At 45.8% G+C, this 12,910-nt stretch overlaps 1 protein-coding gene across 5 annotated transcripts in view; it reads right to left on the bottom strand.

The window, feature by feature from the left end:
- ATXN2 (ataxin 2) overlaps window positions 1-12,910 on the bottom strand; it is a 63,063-nt gene that overhangs the window by 16,157 nt on the left and 33,996 nt on the right. For 4 of the 5 annotated variants that reach the window (XM_077931174.1, XM_077931176.1, XM_077931175.1 and 1 more), the window contains exons 9-15: window positions 11,852-12,030; window positions 9,401-9,610; window positions 7,583-7,765; window positions 6,460-6,657; window positions 4,491-4,601; window positions 3,760-3,830; window positions 2,178-2,482 (exon numbers count right to left, since the gene is read on the bottom strand). In XM_077931174.1, the coding sequence (XP_077787300.1) occupies window positions 2,178-2,482; window positions 3,760-3,830; window positions 4,491-4,601; window positions 6,460-6,657; window positions 7,583-7,765; window positions 9,401-9,610; window positions 11,852-12,030 (1,257 nt within the window). The remainder of the gene's footprint in view (window positions 1-2,177; window positions 2,483-3,759; window positions 3,831-4,490; window positions 4,602-6,459; window positions 6,658-7,582; window positions 7,766-9,400; window positions 9,611-11,851; window positions 12,031-12,910) is intronic. The other variant, XM_077931178.1, reaches the window with a different exon arrangement.

Here is a 12,910-nt window from a genome sequence, read left to right as displayed (position 1 = left end):
CCTGCAACCAGAGCTTATCAGCAGTCAGTGTTATAGCTGGGCTGCTTGCAGCTCCTTGCAGGCTCAAGGTCTTCTACTAGCTACTAGAACGGACAGATTGCAGCCAGAACAGAACCACTGAGAAGGCACAAGGTCTCCTTGCAGCAATCAAAACTGGAAGGTCTGCTTGTGGCAATAGAGGCCATAGATGAAAAGGTAAAGGTAAAGGTACCCCTGCCCGTATGGGCCAGTCTTGACAGACTCTAGGGTTGTGCGCCCACCTCACTCAAGAGGCCGGGGGCCAGCGCTGTCCGGAGACACTTCCGGGTCACGTGGCCAGCGTGATATCGCTGCTCTGGCGAGCCAGAGCCGCACACGGAAACGCCGTTTACCTTCCCGCTAGTAAGCGGTCCCTATTTATCTACTTGCACCCGGAGGTGCTTTCGAACTGCTAGGTTGGCAGGCGCTGGGACCGAGCAGCGGGAGCGCACCCCGCCGCGGGGATTCGAACCGCCGACCTTTCGATCGGCAAGCCCTAGGCGCTGAGGCTTTTACCCACAGCGCCACCCGTGTCCCATAGATAGAGGCCATAGATAAGCAGTTGCAAAGACATCCTCCTGCCAGCAGCAGCTCTAGGAGCAGCTGTTGCTGGTTTTAAAATGCACCTACCCTCGTTGAGAAGGCCCAGAAGCCTGTTCCCGAGTGTGAGAAGGCCCAGCTGCCACCCAGAGAGCTCTGCTGACAAGTCCTGGATCCCGAGCTGCAGCTCTTGCTGCACGAAGGTATTAGAGGCTCCAGGTCAAAAATAATATCCCGGGGGGAAACCAAAATCCCTAACCTCCTTTGGCTCAGATGGGGCCAAATACTATTTGGCTCCTCCCATCCCAGAAGTCAGTCTCTCCCTCTCTCTCTTTCACACACAAACACACCTCTTGCGGGACCTGAATTTGCTAATATTCCTCTTCTCTCCGTGTTCCCTTTTGGATCATGTCTATTAAAATTTCTTTACAATCAAGTGGTATATGATTCTTATGAAATAAAATTAATAAATGAAATAAATACCCTGTAAACCAAAGGTTGCTATCCTGTGGTCATCCGGATATTGTTACTAAAATTCCCATCACCCCTGACCATTAGCTATGCTGGCTGGGAGCCCAGCAAAATCTGCACAGTCCCAAGTTAGCTGCTGTCTAAAACTGTGAGAAACCTTGAACGTATCAGCAAAAAGGCAATATGCAAATTTACTAAATACATTAAGAAGCAACAACAACTAAGGAAGAAGAGGAAAGGATATATTTAAAAAAGTAATTCACAGCTTCTAAACTCCATAAGAGATTCTGTCAGCCGTGCTCCCTTTGTGGAGGTAGGCTGAAAACTGAGATGGCAACTACACCGCCTGGTGCGAGTGTGAAGCCTCTACAGATTCTGCCTCTGTTGGTGGAGTGGAGGAAAACATTTGATGCCTCGTTTCTGTTTCAAAATGCAACACAAGCCTTCCAACAAAAGCATGAAATTCTGGATGAATTTCACAGAGTAGGAGGAGAAAGACTGGCAAGGGAGCAGGGGCAGAAAATAGTATTCTCTCCCCAGTCACTGATCAAACACATTTAAAAGCACAACACCAATTTTTCTCCAGGTGCTGCATTTCCGCTGCATAATGCAACCCCTAAAAGTCCCGTGCATATTTTCCAATTTGACACCAGAAGCTGAACAGAAGAGCACAAGAACATGAAGAAGAGCCCTGTAGCAGGATCAGGCCAAAAGCCCATCTAGTCCTGTATCCTGTTTGCACAGTGGTGAACCAGGTGCCTATTGCAGTGTTTCCCAACCTTGTGCCTCCAGCTGTTTTTGAACTACAACTCCCATCATCCCTGACTAGCAAGACCAGTGGCAAGGGATGATGGGAATTGTAGTCCAAAAACAGCTGGAGGCACAAGGTTGGGAAACACTGGCCTATTGTGGGGAACCCGCAAGCAAGACCGGGGGGAGCAACAGCACTCTGCCCCCTGAAATTCCCTGAAATTGGCTTTCTAAGCACTGCCTCCAGCAGTGGAGGTAGAAAACATGTTAAATATGTTAAATCTAAATAAGGAGCAGAGAAGAAAACGCTGTGCATGGTCCAGTCATCTCAACAACTGGGCCCTCCACAAAAGCAGTGCCAAATCTGTGCAGGAGCTGTTGCAGCCAGAATTACTCACTCGGTGGTGTCCCTTTTGTCTTCCTTCTCCTCTTTCTCCTGCTTCGCTCCGGGGCCAGAGGTCTGAACTCCTTGCGAGGTCACCTCAGGCCCTCGCTTTTGCTCCAGGCTGCCACCAGGTGGTGAAATACTGGGGCTGTTTGATTTGCTACTGCCACTGGCTGAGGTGGCATTGCTGCCAGTTTCAGTTACAGAGTCCTTACAGCTGGCGTCACCCTTCTCCTTAGGAACCTCTCTGGATTTTTCACCATCTCTGTTTTTGGTTAGCAGCTGTTCCACTGTTTCTGGGGCGGCACTGGGTTGTAACTGGAGGGTGCAGGGGGGTGTGGTGGGAGGAAACAGAAAAATTATATTTTTAGCAGGTACTTCCTGACCGAGGGTATTTGGAGAGAAGGCACAGTCTTCATTTTAGTTTTGCACATTATTTCTTACAGCTTGAAATAAAAGTTGCTTCATTTCCTACATACTGACGTACAGAAAACCCAGGAATATATTATGGTGCTAATATCAGTAGAGGGACTCCTCTTGCTTCTTCCACCGTACGCAGAAGCTCAGGGGGTTGCAGCCCAGGAGAAGTAAGCCCTTAAGTTGTGGAACTCCCTCCCCAGAGAGGATGCCTGTAAAACATTTCGAGAAGTGTGCGTATCTGGATGAAGGGGTGGCAAGGCAGGGGGCACACTTGTACTGGCTGCTCTAGGGAGTGTCTTATTTGCAGCCATTTGAATGTCCTATTGTGACCTTCATTGCCCTAGGCAATGGTCTTTTAGTCGAGGGAGAGAATAGACAAGGATTTGGTACGCAGGCTGAGACCCTACCTGCCCACAGACTGTCTCGCCAGAGTGGTGCATGCTCTGGTTATCTCCCGCTTGGACTACTGCAATGGACTCTACGTGGCGCTACCTTTGAAGGTGACCCGGAAACTACAACTAATCCAGAATGCGAAAGCTAGACTGGTGACTGGGAGTGGCCGCCGAGACCATATAACACCGGTCCTGAAAGACCTACATTGGGCTCCCAGTACGTTTCTGAGCACAGTTCAAAGTGTTGGTGCTGACCTTTAAAGCCCTAAACGGCCTCGGTCCTGTATACCTGAAGGAGCGTCTCCACCCCCATCATTCTGCCTGGACACTGAGGTCCAGCGCCGAGAGCCTTCTGGTGGTTCCCTCACTGTGAGAACCAAAGCTACAGGGAACCAGGCAGAGGGCCTTCGCGGTAGTGGCGCCCGCCCTGTGGAACGCCCTCCCATCAGATGTCAAAGAGATAAACAACTACCTGACATTTAGAAGACATCTGAAGGCAGCCCTGTTCAGGGAAGTTTTTAATGTGTGACATTTTAATGTATTTTTAATCTTTATTGGAAGCCACCCAGAGTGGCTGGGGAAGCCCAGCCAGATGGGCGGGGTACAATTATTATTATTATTATTATTATTATTATTATTATTATTATTATTATTATTTGTTATATGTTTTAATCTGCTTAAAAATGCTTGTTCCTGAAGCCACCGTTCCTACCTGCATGTAGTTTGATCTGGTACTGCCTTGTCTATTCAGAGACAGCTGTCGTTAATAGCAAAAGCACTTACCCTAAAATCATTCTTGAACTTCTTTAAATCATCGATCTGTTTTCTATGTTCTAGGACAGCTGGAGACACACCTGTTAAGAGAATATACGCATATACAGTGGTACCTTGGTTTGCAACCGTTTTGGATTACAACCGTTTTCAATTACAACCATGTCAAACCCAGAAGTGTGTGTCCATTTATTTTGGATTACAACCCATTTTTTTGGATTACAACCCTTTGGGGGGGGGGGGGAGGCCCCAATGGCGAAAGCACACCTTGGGTTATAACCTGTTTTGGTTTACAACCAGACCTCTGGAATGGATTATGGTTGTAAACCAAGGTATATCACTGTACTGGGTTATAAATAACAGATGACATGGATCCAGCATATATTTGGGCCAACTGAAACTATCTAAAGGAAGTCCCAATAGAGTGACCCAAATCTGAAATGCTGTCTCAGCTCAGGGGGGAAAAGAACCCCCCCCCCAAAGAGTTCAGTGGAAATTGCAGAGAAACTGGAGTGATCTGCAAACTAAGAACTTCTTTTTCATATATTTGAGGGCTGCATGCCATGTTGTGTTTCCCAAATCTCTACAACAATCCAAACAGCAATGTAACCAAGCCTGCAGTACAGGAGTAACCAACAAGGTGCCTTCAAGGTGTAGTGGGCTCCAACTCCCATTATTCCCCGACCATTGTCTATATTGGCTGCAAATGATGGGAGCTGAACACAACTTCAGAAAACTCCTACCTTTGTTTTCAGGTTTGCTAAAGCTGGGAGACATTTCACTTGGCTTCAGGGGTTCCTTGGTGCTAGCAGGAGAAGAACTCTGCCTCTGGTCCTGAAGCCTTGAATCTTTAGCTAGGAAGGAAAATCAGTCCTGTTTGAGATTTCATATACACAGCACTCTGAATAAGTCTAGATAGCAATGGGTGGGGAAGGAAAGAGGGACAAGATGTTGAAGATTTCTATGCAACCAGGAAGCTCACAAAGCTCAGCACCAAAACAATTTGTCCCATACAAGGTATTATCCTGATTGTGTCTCTGTTTATTTGGGGAACCAACATAATCTTGGCTGTGAGTCGTGGAAGAACCCACTTATTCCCTTGCTGGCCTCTCTCTAGCCAGCCTGGGAGAACAGGGCCCTGACTGACAATAGCTACAAAAGCTGAGGTTGCTGGAAAAACTCTTGTACGGGATATTGCTGCTGTTATTAATATTATTTTGTATCTTTATTTTTAAATATTATGATTTATATGGAAATTATTCAGTTTGGTTGTGTACTTTCTGCTGTGTTTTATTTATTGTTTATGACTACTTTTCCTATGTTTGTAATTATGTAGATCGTTTCATGTTGTAAGCCATCCTGATATTGGAAAGGTAGTGTACAAATAAAATGATGATAATGAAGACGACTAAAGAGAGACTTTGAAAGAGCCACTTTTCATTCTAGTTTTTTGTTAATGAATCTTTTAAATATTTTAATTCTATTAGTATTTAATTACATTTTAATGATTGTCTTTCTATGGTTTTTTACTTTTTCCTATTTTGTCTATGTAGGCAGTCTTGAGTCCTGGACTTGGGAAAAGGTGAGTTAGAAACAACAATAAGAACAACAACAGCTCTGCAACTCAAATTAAATGTATTTCTTCCAAAATAATAATACATGGAAGGGCAATATTACTTTTTAAATATTACTGTTTTACTGTATAAAACCCTAATCCAGCCTTTCCCAACCTGGTGCCTTCCAGTTGTTTTGGACTTCAACTCCCATAAGCCCCAGATGGCATAGACATACCAGATGGGATTTGTGGAAGTTTAATTCTAGAATGCGGGTGGCGCTGTGGTAAAAGAGAGATACTGCAGAACCACCAGGAACAAGCCCATTAAAAGTTTCCAAACCTAGGAAGAGGTTGGCCGCTGCACCGTCAGCCCAGCCCAGAGGCAGATGGTTACACTGCACCCCTCCTGTTCAACTCTGGGCAGTGCCGGATTTATGTATAAGGACGCAGGTGGCGCTGTGGGTTAAACCACAGAGCCTAGGACTTGCCGATCAGAAGGTCGGCGGTTCGAATCACCGCAATGGGGTGAGCTCCCGTTGCTTGGTCCCTGTTCCTGCCAACCTAGCAGTTCGAAAGCACGTCAGAGTGCAAGTAGATCAATAGGTACCTCTCCGGCGGGAAGGTAAACGGCATTTCCGTGCGCTGCTCTGGTTTGCCAGAAGCGGCTTAGTCATGCTGGCCACATGTCAGCTGGCTGTACGCCGGCTCCCTCGGCCAGTAAAGCGAGATGAGCGCTGCAACCCCAGAGTCGGTCACGACTGGACCTAATGGTCAGGGGTCCCTTTACCTTTTATTCTAGAACAGCTGAAGGGCACCATGCTGGGGAAGGCTGCCCTAATTGGCTGAGTTGAAAGAAAGTCAGCAGGATGTCTTAGGAAAAACAGAGCACAACCTTTTCCTACTCATTTTTGTAATTTTCAACAGCCATTCAGAAAATTATGTAGTTGCCTGGAGCCGCCAGTTTTCTCCCTCTGTATAAAGATTCCCACACAGAGAAAAAATTGACTGCATATGATTAGCAAACCTAATGCATAAAAATAAACGTGTGTGAGAACTGCTCTCCAACCACTTAAAACACAGAAGAAATTTTTAGATCATCCTATGTCTTTGCATTTCTACTCAGGCTCAGAACAGGGGGGGATAAAAGGGCTTCTTACCGTCAGCTGATGGTGTACCTGCTCTAATGGATGCAGGGCTGGCTGGGGTGGGAGATGCAGATAGAACAGGTGCAGCTACAGGCTCCGCTGGAGTAGAGCCAGCCTGAGGAGAAGACAGAGCTGGCCCAGAAGGCACACTGCCAACGCTGCTCTGCCTTGGAGACCGGGGTCTGTGTGCTTTAGGGGACAACCTAGGGACTAGAAACAAAATAAAAGAGACCCTGTTGAAACACTGCACAGCTGTTTTGTACTAAAAGAAGTGAAACCTAATGCCAGGCTTACACTGAGCTGATAAAATTGTCACCAAAACCCTTTTTGCCTTCCTAGGAAAGTCCCCGGATTTCTGTGATGTTGCTTCTCTCCCCCAAGCAATAAGTGCTTCTTTTAATCCTTCTACCGTGAAACATGCTTGATAATTGATTGCACTGAAGCAAAGGTTTGTCAAGGGAGACTTTAAGCAGAGTCAGGTCACTTCCTATCACCAGCCCTCACCAACACAGAAAAGAATCTGAGAAACAGTTTCCATCACCTAATGACCCAGTCCACTCTTCAAACAGAAATTCATGGTAAGAACCGATTTCTGCTTGTAGTCCCAGAAATTGATCTGCGGCACAATCCTAAACTCACTTCCCTGTGAAAGTCCACCTAGTTTCTCGTTGTGGCTTTCAGTGTCTTCTGAGTCACCCTTAAAACAGGACAGAAAGAAGGAAAGTGGGCAACCAGGAATGGGGTCTAGGCCTAAGAGTACTGAGGCTCACAGGAGCACAACCTGATCATCACTCCAGAGGATGGTGAACACACAGAAGAGACTGGAGGGAAAAGAATAGTCAAATCCCCTAAGGCTGAGAGCTCCCATCAACTGACCTGCCAGCCTGTCTCTGGAAAGGAATGTAATCAACCGATAAAAACAGTCTATCAAAGTGGAAGGGAGAAAAAGCACATCTGCTGCTTTCCATGACAATCCAGTTTTACCACCCTCAGTTGTAACATTTGGTTTCTAGCCAGGCAAAATAAAGAACGAGCAGGCCTGTTGGGTTTTCCAATGTTTGGCTTAAGAAACAGGATTCTTTTAACTGTAAAATCCCCAAACAGGACTTTCTGTAGGAAGCTGAGCTTGACTTACCACCACTGACCACTGATGACCATGTCCCACCTGAAGGGCTGCCTCGGGCTGATGAAGGTGTGGTGGCTTCTCCTGGCACGGGGTGAGAGACAAATTCTAAGCCACTTGAAATTGTGCCCCTCCCAGTAGAGACTCTGTGGCCTCGAGGGTGCCGCTGTGCCTTTGGAGACATCCGCGGGGGTCCTGAAGAAAGCAACACATGAAAAGACTCCCTAAACTATGAACACAACATGAAATCTCCGTGGTTTTCCCCCCCCCCCCCCGAATTCTATTAATTTTTGCTACATAAGGGATGGGGAACCTTAGACCCTACAGATTCCATCATCCCTAACCATGCCGGCTGGGGCTGATGGGAGGCTGTAATCCAAAACATCTGGAGGCACAAAGGTTCCCCATCCCTGGGCTGCCATCATCATACACGGTCTCAGGACATTTAAGAATCAGCACTCCTCTCAATATAGTTCGTGACAAAACTGGGGAGGAAAAAATATGAAGCCAGACAGATGCTAGGTTAGGACACAATCCACTGGACATGTTCCCTATATGCACATACCCCATAAAACAAAAACAGGAGGTGTGCAAAAGCACAGCAGAGAGAATTCAAGTGGATTTCACCAGTTAACTCTTGCTATGAAAACCCAAACCTGACCGCTTTGAATGCTCTAGCCCTCCTGGCAGCAGAGAACTTAGAAAATTTTGCAGCAAATAAAGCAGCCCACATTTAATAGTTTTTCAGCTCTCGTCATTTTTATGTCCCTGCACATCACAGAGACATTTCAAAGAATTGCCTTAGAATTTGTGAAACAAGTCAGCGTGCCCCCTGCAAATGGTTCAGCATCTTCAAAATTCCTAGATAGTATATGAGTTGAATGCAATTAAAGTATGGAAATTAGCTGCAGCTGAGAAAAGGTTCAATCTATGATTCCTTATTGCAGAACAAGTCTCATCCTCTCAAGACAGAATTAAAATTATTCAATTCCACTGAACAGTTTCAGGAAAGTCAAGAGGAACTCAAACTGAATTTAAATACACAATTAATTTCCATCCACTTCTAACCAGTCTCCCTCACCGCAATTGCCAGTAAGGAGGATTCTGCAGTGGGCACAATGTGAATCAGGCATTGTTAACAGATTTATGTCATAAAGCATCATTCTGAGCAAAACCCTCCATCACCAGCCACTTCAGGAAATATGTAGATGCAGCCCTCTCAACTCCTTAACTAGGTTATGGGATCAGGAATGGGTCTCAGGTTCATATACCTGTCCCTCCACCTGATCTTCCCATCTAGCACAGCAATTCCCCGGACTGGCCTTAATAAAGGCTGAAGGTGACATTCATCTTAACCATGGCTAATGCTAACCAGTTTGTTTTTAACTAGGCATCTGAATCCAAACAAAACATAGTTAGCACTAAACACAGTTAACGGCAATGGACCATGGCTTTAACCATGGTTACGGCCAGTGACCGGTAGGGGCGATGGTGTGATCCTGCAACCATGGCTAAGTGACTGCAGATGATACATCCACATGTACTCTGCAATGCACTAAAGTAGCACTAGGAAGCCGAATTTCTCACTTTCAGGAAAGGGCCATCCCTTTAATGGTTTGGCTTTCTGTGAAATTCCCTTTTTTAAACAAACAAACAAAAAAAGGTTAACAGAAACAAAACAAAAACAAAAACTTTTATTTTTTTTGAAGTGCACAAATAAAAGATTTAGTAATGAAGAGAACAATTCTTTTAACTGTAACTCACAAGAGGAAAGGGAGAACACAAAGACAAACGAAAATTCGTGAACAAACAAAACTGTGGTCTTTGTACCTTCTGAAGACATGCGTTTAGGCATAGTGGAGGCAGGAGCTGGAGAGCCATGAGCAGAGGGGTGAGACGGGGGCCTGGAGGGCCGCGAAGGGGGCCTGGAGGGCGGCCTTGTAGGGGTGGCTGCCCGAGGTGGAAGAGAGTTGGGACCTGACTGGTAGCGAGAAGGTGGGCGAGAGGAAGGAGATGGGCAAGGCGATGGCCAGGGAACACCTGACAGAACAAATGATATGAAGGAAAGTATAAAAACTAAAGAAAATAAAATTATGGGGGAGGGGAAACAGAGGGAGGGGAAAGTAAAAATGACAAAAATGATTTCTCATACCTTTTTTTTTTTTTAACCCATTGGGGATTTCTACAGGTTCGTACAAAATAAAAAAAAATCTGCAGTTATTCCACCCTCAATCTAGGACAGATCAGTTCGCAATCACCAACCAGAGTTTCCCCCCAATGGGTTAAATTCAGGATCTATGAACACTACCATGGAAAAGACAATGGTGTGTAAATCAGTTAAGACTGTTTGCATATCACACTTATATGGCTTGTGCTTAATCACGGATAGCTGTGCATGGTTCCATGAGCGGTGAGGAAAACCTAAATGTGCAGCTAATCGCCCATGTATCAAGGAAAACAAGCCTGCGTCAACTTGCCCAGGGTAAAAGGAATGCACTGAATGCATCACTTGGCACAGCAGCTTTTCAGAAATGGAGCTACAAGAGGCTTCCAGGGAATTTCATTAAGCGGGTGAAGCACACTGACCGCTGGGTGTAACCACTTTCAAACGCTAAGACATGTGAAAACTACAGAAATCACATTACAAAGAGAGCTGTGTTTAGCTGCTGACATTTACTTCTATTGTGCCCTTTCAATAATGAAGTCATTCAGAATTTTTGTGAAAGAGGAAATTGGGCCACAATAGATCCACATAGATCTCTGCCCCTGGGCTACAGCAGGAGGTTCCTCTAGAGGGCACTGTTTCCCAAATTCAAACCTGCTGCACTTCAAAAACACAAGGCCTTTGATGATCTTCCATGGAACATATAGGAAGCAACAGAAAGACACGAGTCCAAGGCATGGACTGAATTGCTCATCTGAACAGGGGCCCTCCATGGGACCCCCAATGCAAAAAGAGAGGAGCAGCAGCAGCAGCAGCAGGAGTGCTTGGTGGGCTTCAGCCTCATTTTATCTTGCAGGTACCACACAGCTATCATTTGTTTTTTTTACCAGCTGCAGTTCAAAGTCTTGTTAATGCCACTTACCTGAAATCAATGTACAGTCCAGGCCTTTTCTTCCCCCAACCCCCACACTTAAGAAAAACGAGCTGTATTTCTTTAGCAAAATATATACCTTGCCACACATGGCGCCAAAGACCCCTAGGGCAGCTTACAACACACACAAAATGAATTACAGTTTTGTTTTTAGCTGGACTATGTATTTTGATTAAAGGTAAAGGTAAAGGTACCCCTGCCCGTACGGGCCAGTCTTGACAGACTCTAGGGTTGTGCGCCCATCTCACTTAAGAGGCCGGGGGCCAGCGCTGTCCGAAGACACTTCCGGGTCACGTGGCCAGCGTGACAAAGCTGCATCTGGCGAGCCAGTGCAGCACACGGAAACGCCGTTTACCTTCCCGCTGGTAAGCAGTACCTATTTATCTACTTGCACCCGGGGGTGCTTTCGAACTGCTAGGTTGGCAGGCGCTGGGACCGAGCAACGGGAGCGCACCCCGCCGCGGGGATTCGAACCGCCGACCTTTCGATCGGCAAGCCCTAGGCGCTGAGGCTTTTACCCACAGCGCCACCCGCGTCCCAATATGTATTTTGATTACTTTATGCCAATTTTGGAAGTTAAATTTTAAGAACACAAAAAAGCTGCAGCTGTTATTGATGTATGCATAAAGTAACTGGTTGATTGTATTGCCAAGGTTACTGTAGGCAGCATCTGGTAGCAAGTGTGTTTGGTGTGAAGTGTTGTGCGACAAGCACACAGAGTGCAATGAGACTGAGTGTTTGTGGGGGGGGAAGGCTCAGTTAATTTCATTGTACACAGGTTGTACATTGACAATAAAGGTATTATTATTATTAGGAGCCAAACCAGAGAGAAGACTGCTGGATTGCCTTTCTTCCCATCCACCAGATCCATCTCTATTTAAACACTTAGTGTGGACTAAACAGAAGCATTCGTTGGCTAATTCAGCCGATGTAGACCTACTGACCACACTGGGACTACAGCAATGAAGGGAGTCAGAGAACTGCCCTTTCTAATGCAACAGGGACTCGCTTGATGTTTTCAAAAGGGAATTCACTATATATCCATGGACACAGCTTTAGTTTCTTTCTGTTTTAGTGGTGGGATGCAACAGGAGACATTATTTCAAAGGGCTACTACCCCAGGGATCCAGCGATGGAGAGCTCTCTCTACAAAGGCTTTCTTATTTCAGTCATGATGAACACTTGCCTCCATTAACTACTCTTTGGTCTGCTCCAGAGTTAGAACTGTAGTCCGATGAGTGAGACCCAGATCTTGAAATTGGTGGGCCTGAACTGGACTGGCCCATCCTTGGTGAATTCTGCCTTCCAGTTCCCCAGGAAAGAACATCTCTATTCCGCTGTCCAGGTGGAATGTACTTATTCTCCCTGAGGAAAAAAGGGGGGGAGGAAGAGAGACATAAGATGGGACTTCAGCTCTTGGCTTAAAATCACATGTTGCTTTGTTCTTAAGGGCAGGGAAACTTTTAAATATTCAGGAATAAAAGGGAGCAGGACATGTTTGATATTAGCAATTCACATTAGCTTCAAATTGGGAGAGTTGTCGTTATTTCTATGCAACATGACAACAAATTACAGCTCAGAGCCACCAGAAATACTGGACATTGAGACATTTAATGCTAGGTTCTGAAAATAATACTTGGGGTCATCTCAGTACTGCTGACATCATTGTCATATGAATTCACTAACACGTGTCCAATAAATACAGAAATCATAAACAATAAAATGTTATCAGTACATAGAAAGAGGAACAAAGGAATGAGATGCAAACAAATTGTACATGTGTGTATGTGTACACACACACACACACACACACACACCTGTGGAGGTGCTAAAAAACTACAGCAAGCTGTATCCCTGGATGTTTTGGGGGGGTCGCCCCTAGTACAGGTCAAATAAATACGCCCCCACCTCCCTCGTTCTCTTAGATTCAGGCAGATGGTTAGGGCAGCTCGGAAGGATCATCGCACAAATGCGTGTACATGCAACAGTAGAGGCCTGGCTGGAAAGCTTAAGGCCCCCCACTGCTACATGAGAGATGGATTGAAGAAAAGGAAATAAGAATTGGCCCTGACCAGTAGCTTGACCAATCACGGCTAGGAGCCAGGTAGAGCCGAAACTCGGTTCCAGCACCTCTCAGGTGGGTGCCATTGCCATGATAAGAGAACAAGGGAGGCATTCATGGTGAGTTCTGGCACCTTTTTCTAGAAAAGCAGCACTGTTTACACATACAAATATCTCCACTAAC

This window comes from Podarcis muralis, chromosome 7 (genome assembly GCF_964188315.1).
Source record: "Podarcis muralis chromosome 7, rPodMur119.hap1.1, whole genome shotgun sequence".
Classification (NCBI taxonomy): domain Eukaryota; kingdom Metazoa; phylum Chordata; class Lepidosauria; order Squamata; family Lacertidae; genus Podarcis; species Podarcis muralis.
Note: the sequence above shows the minus strand (reverse complement) of the source record. Positions and strands in the feature narration are given on the sequence as shown.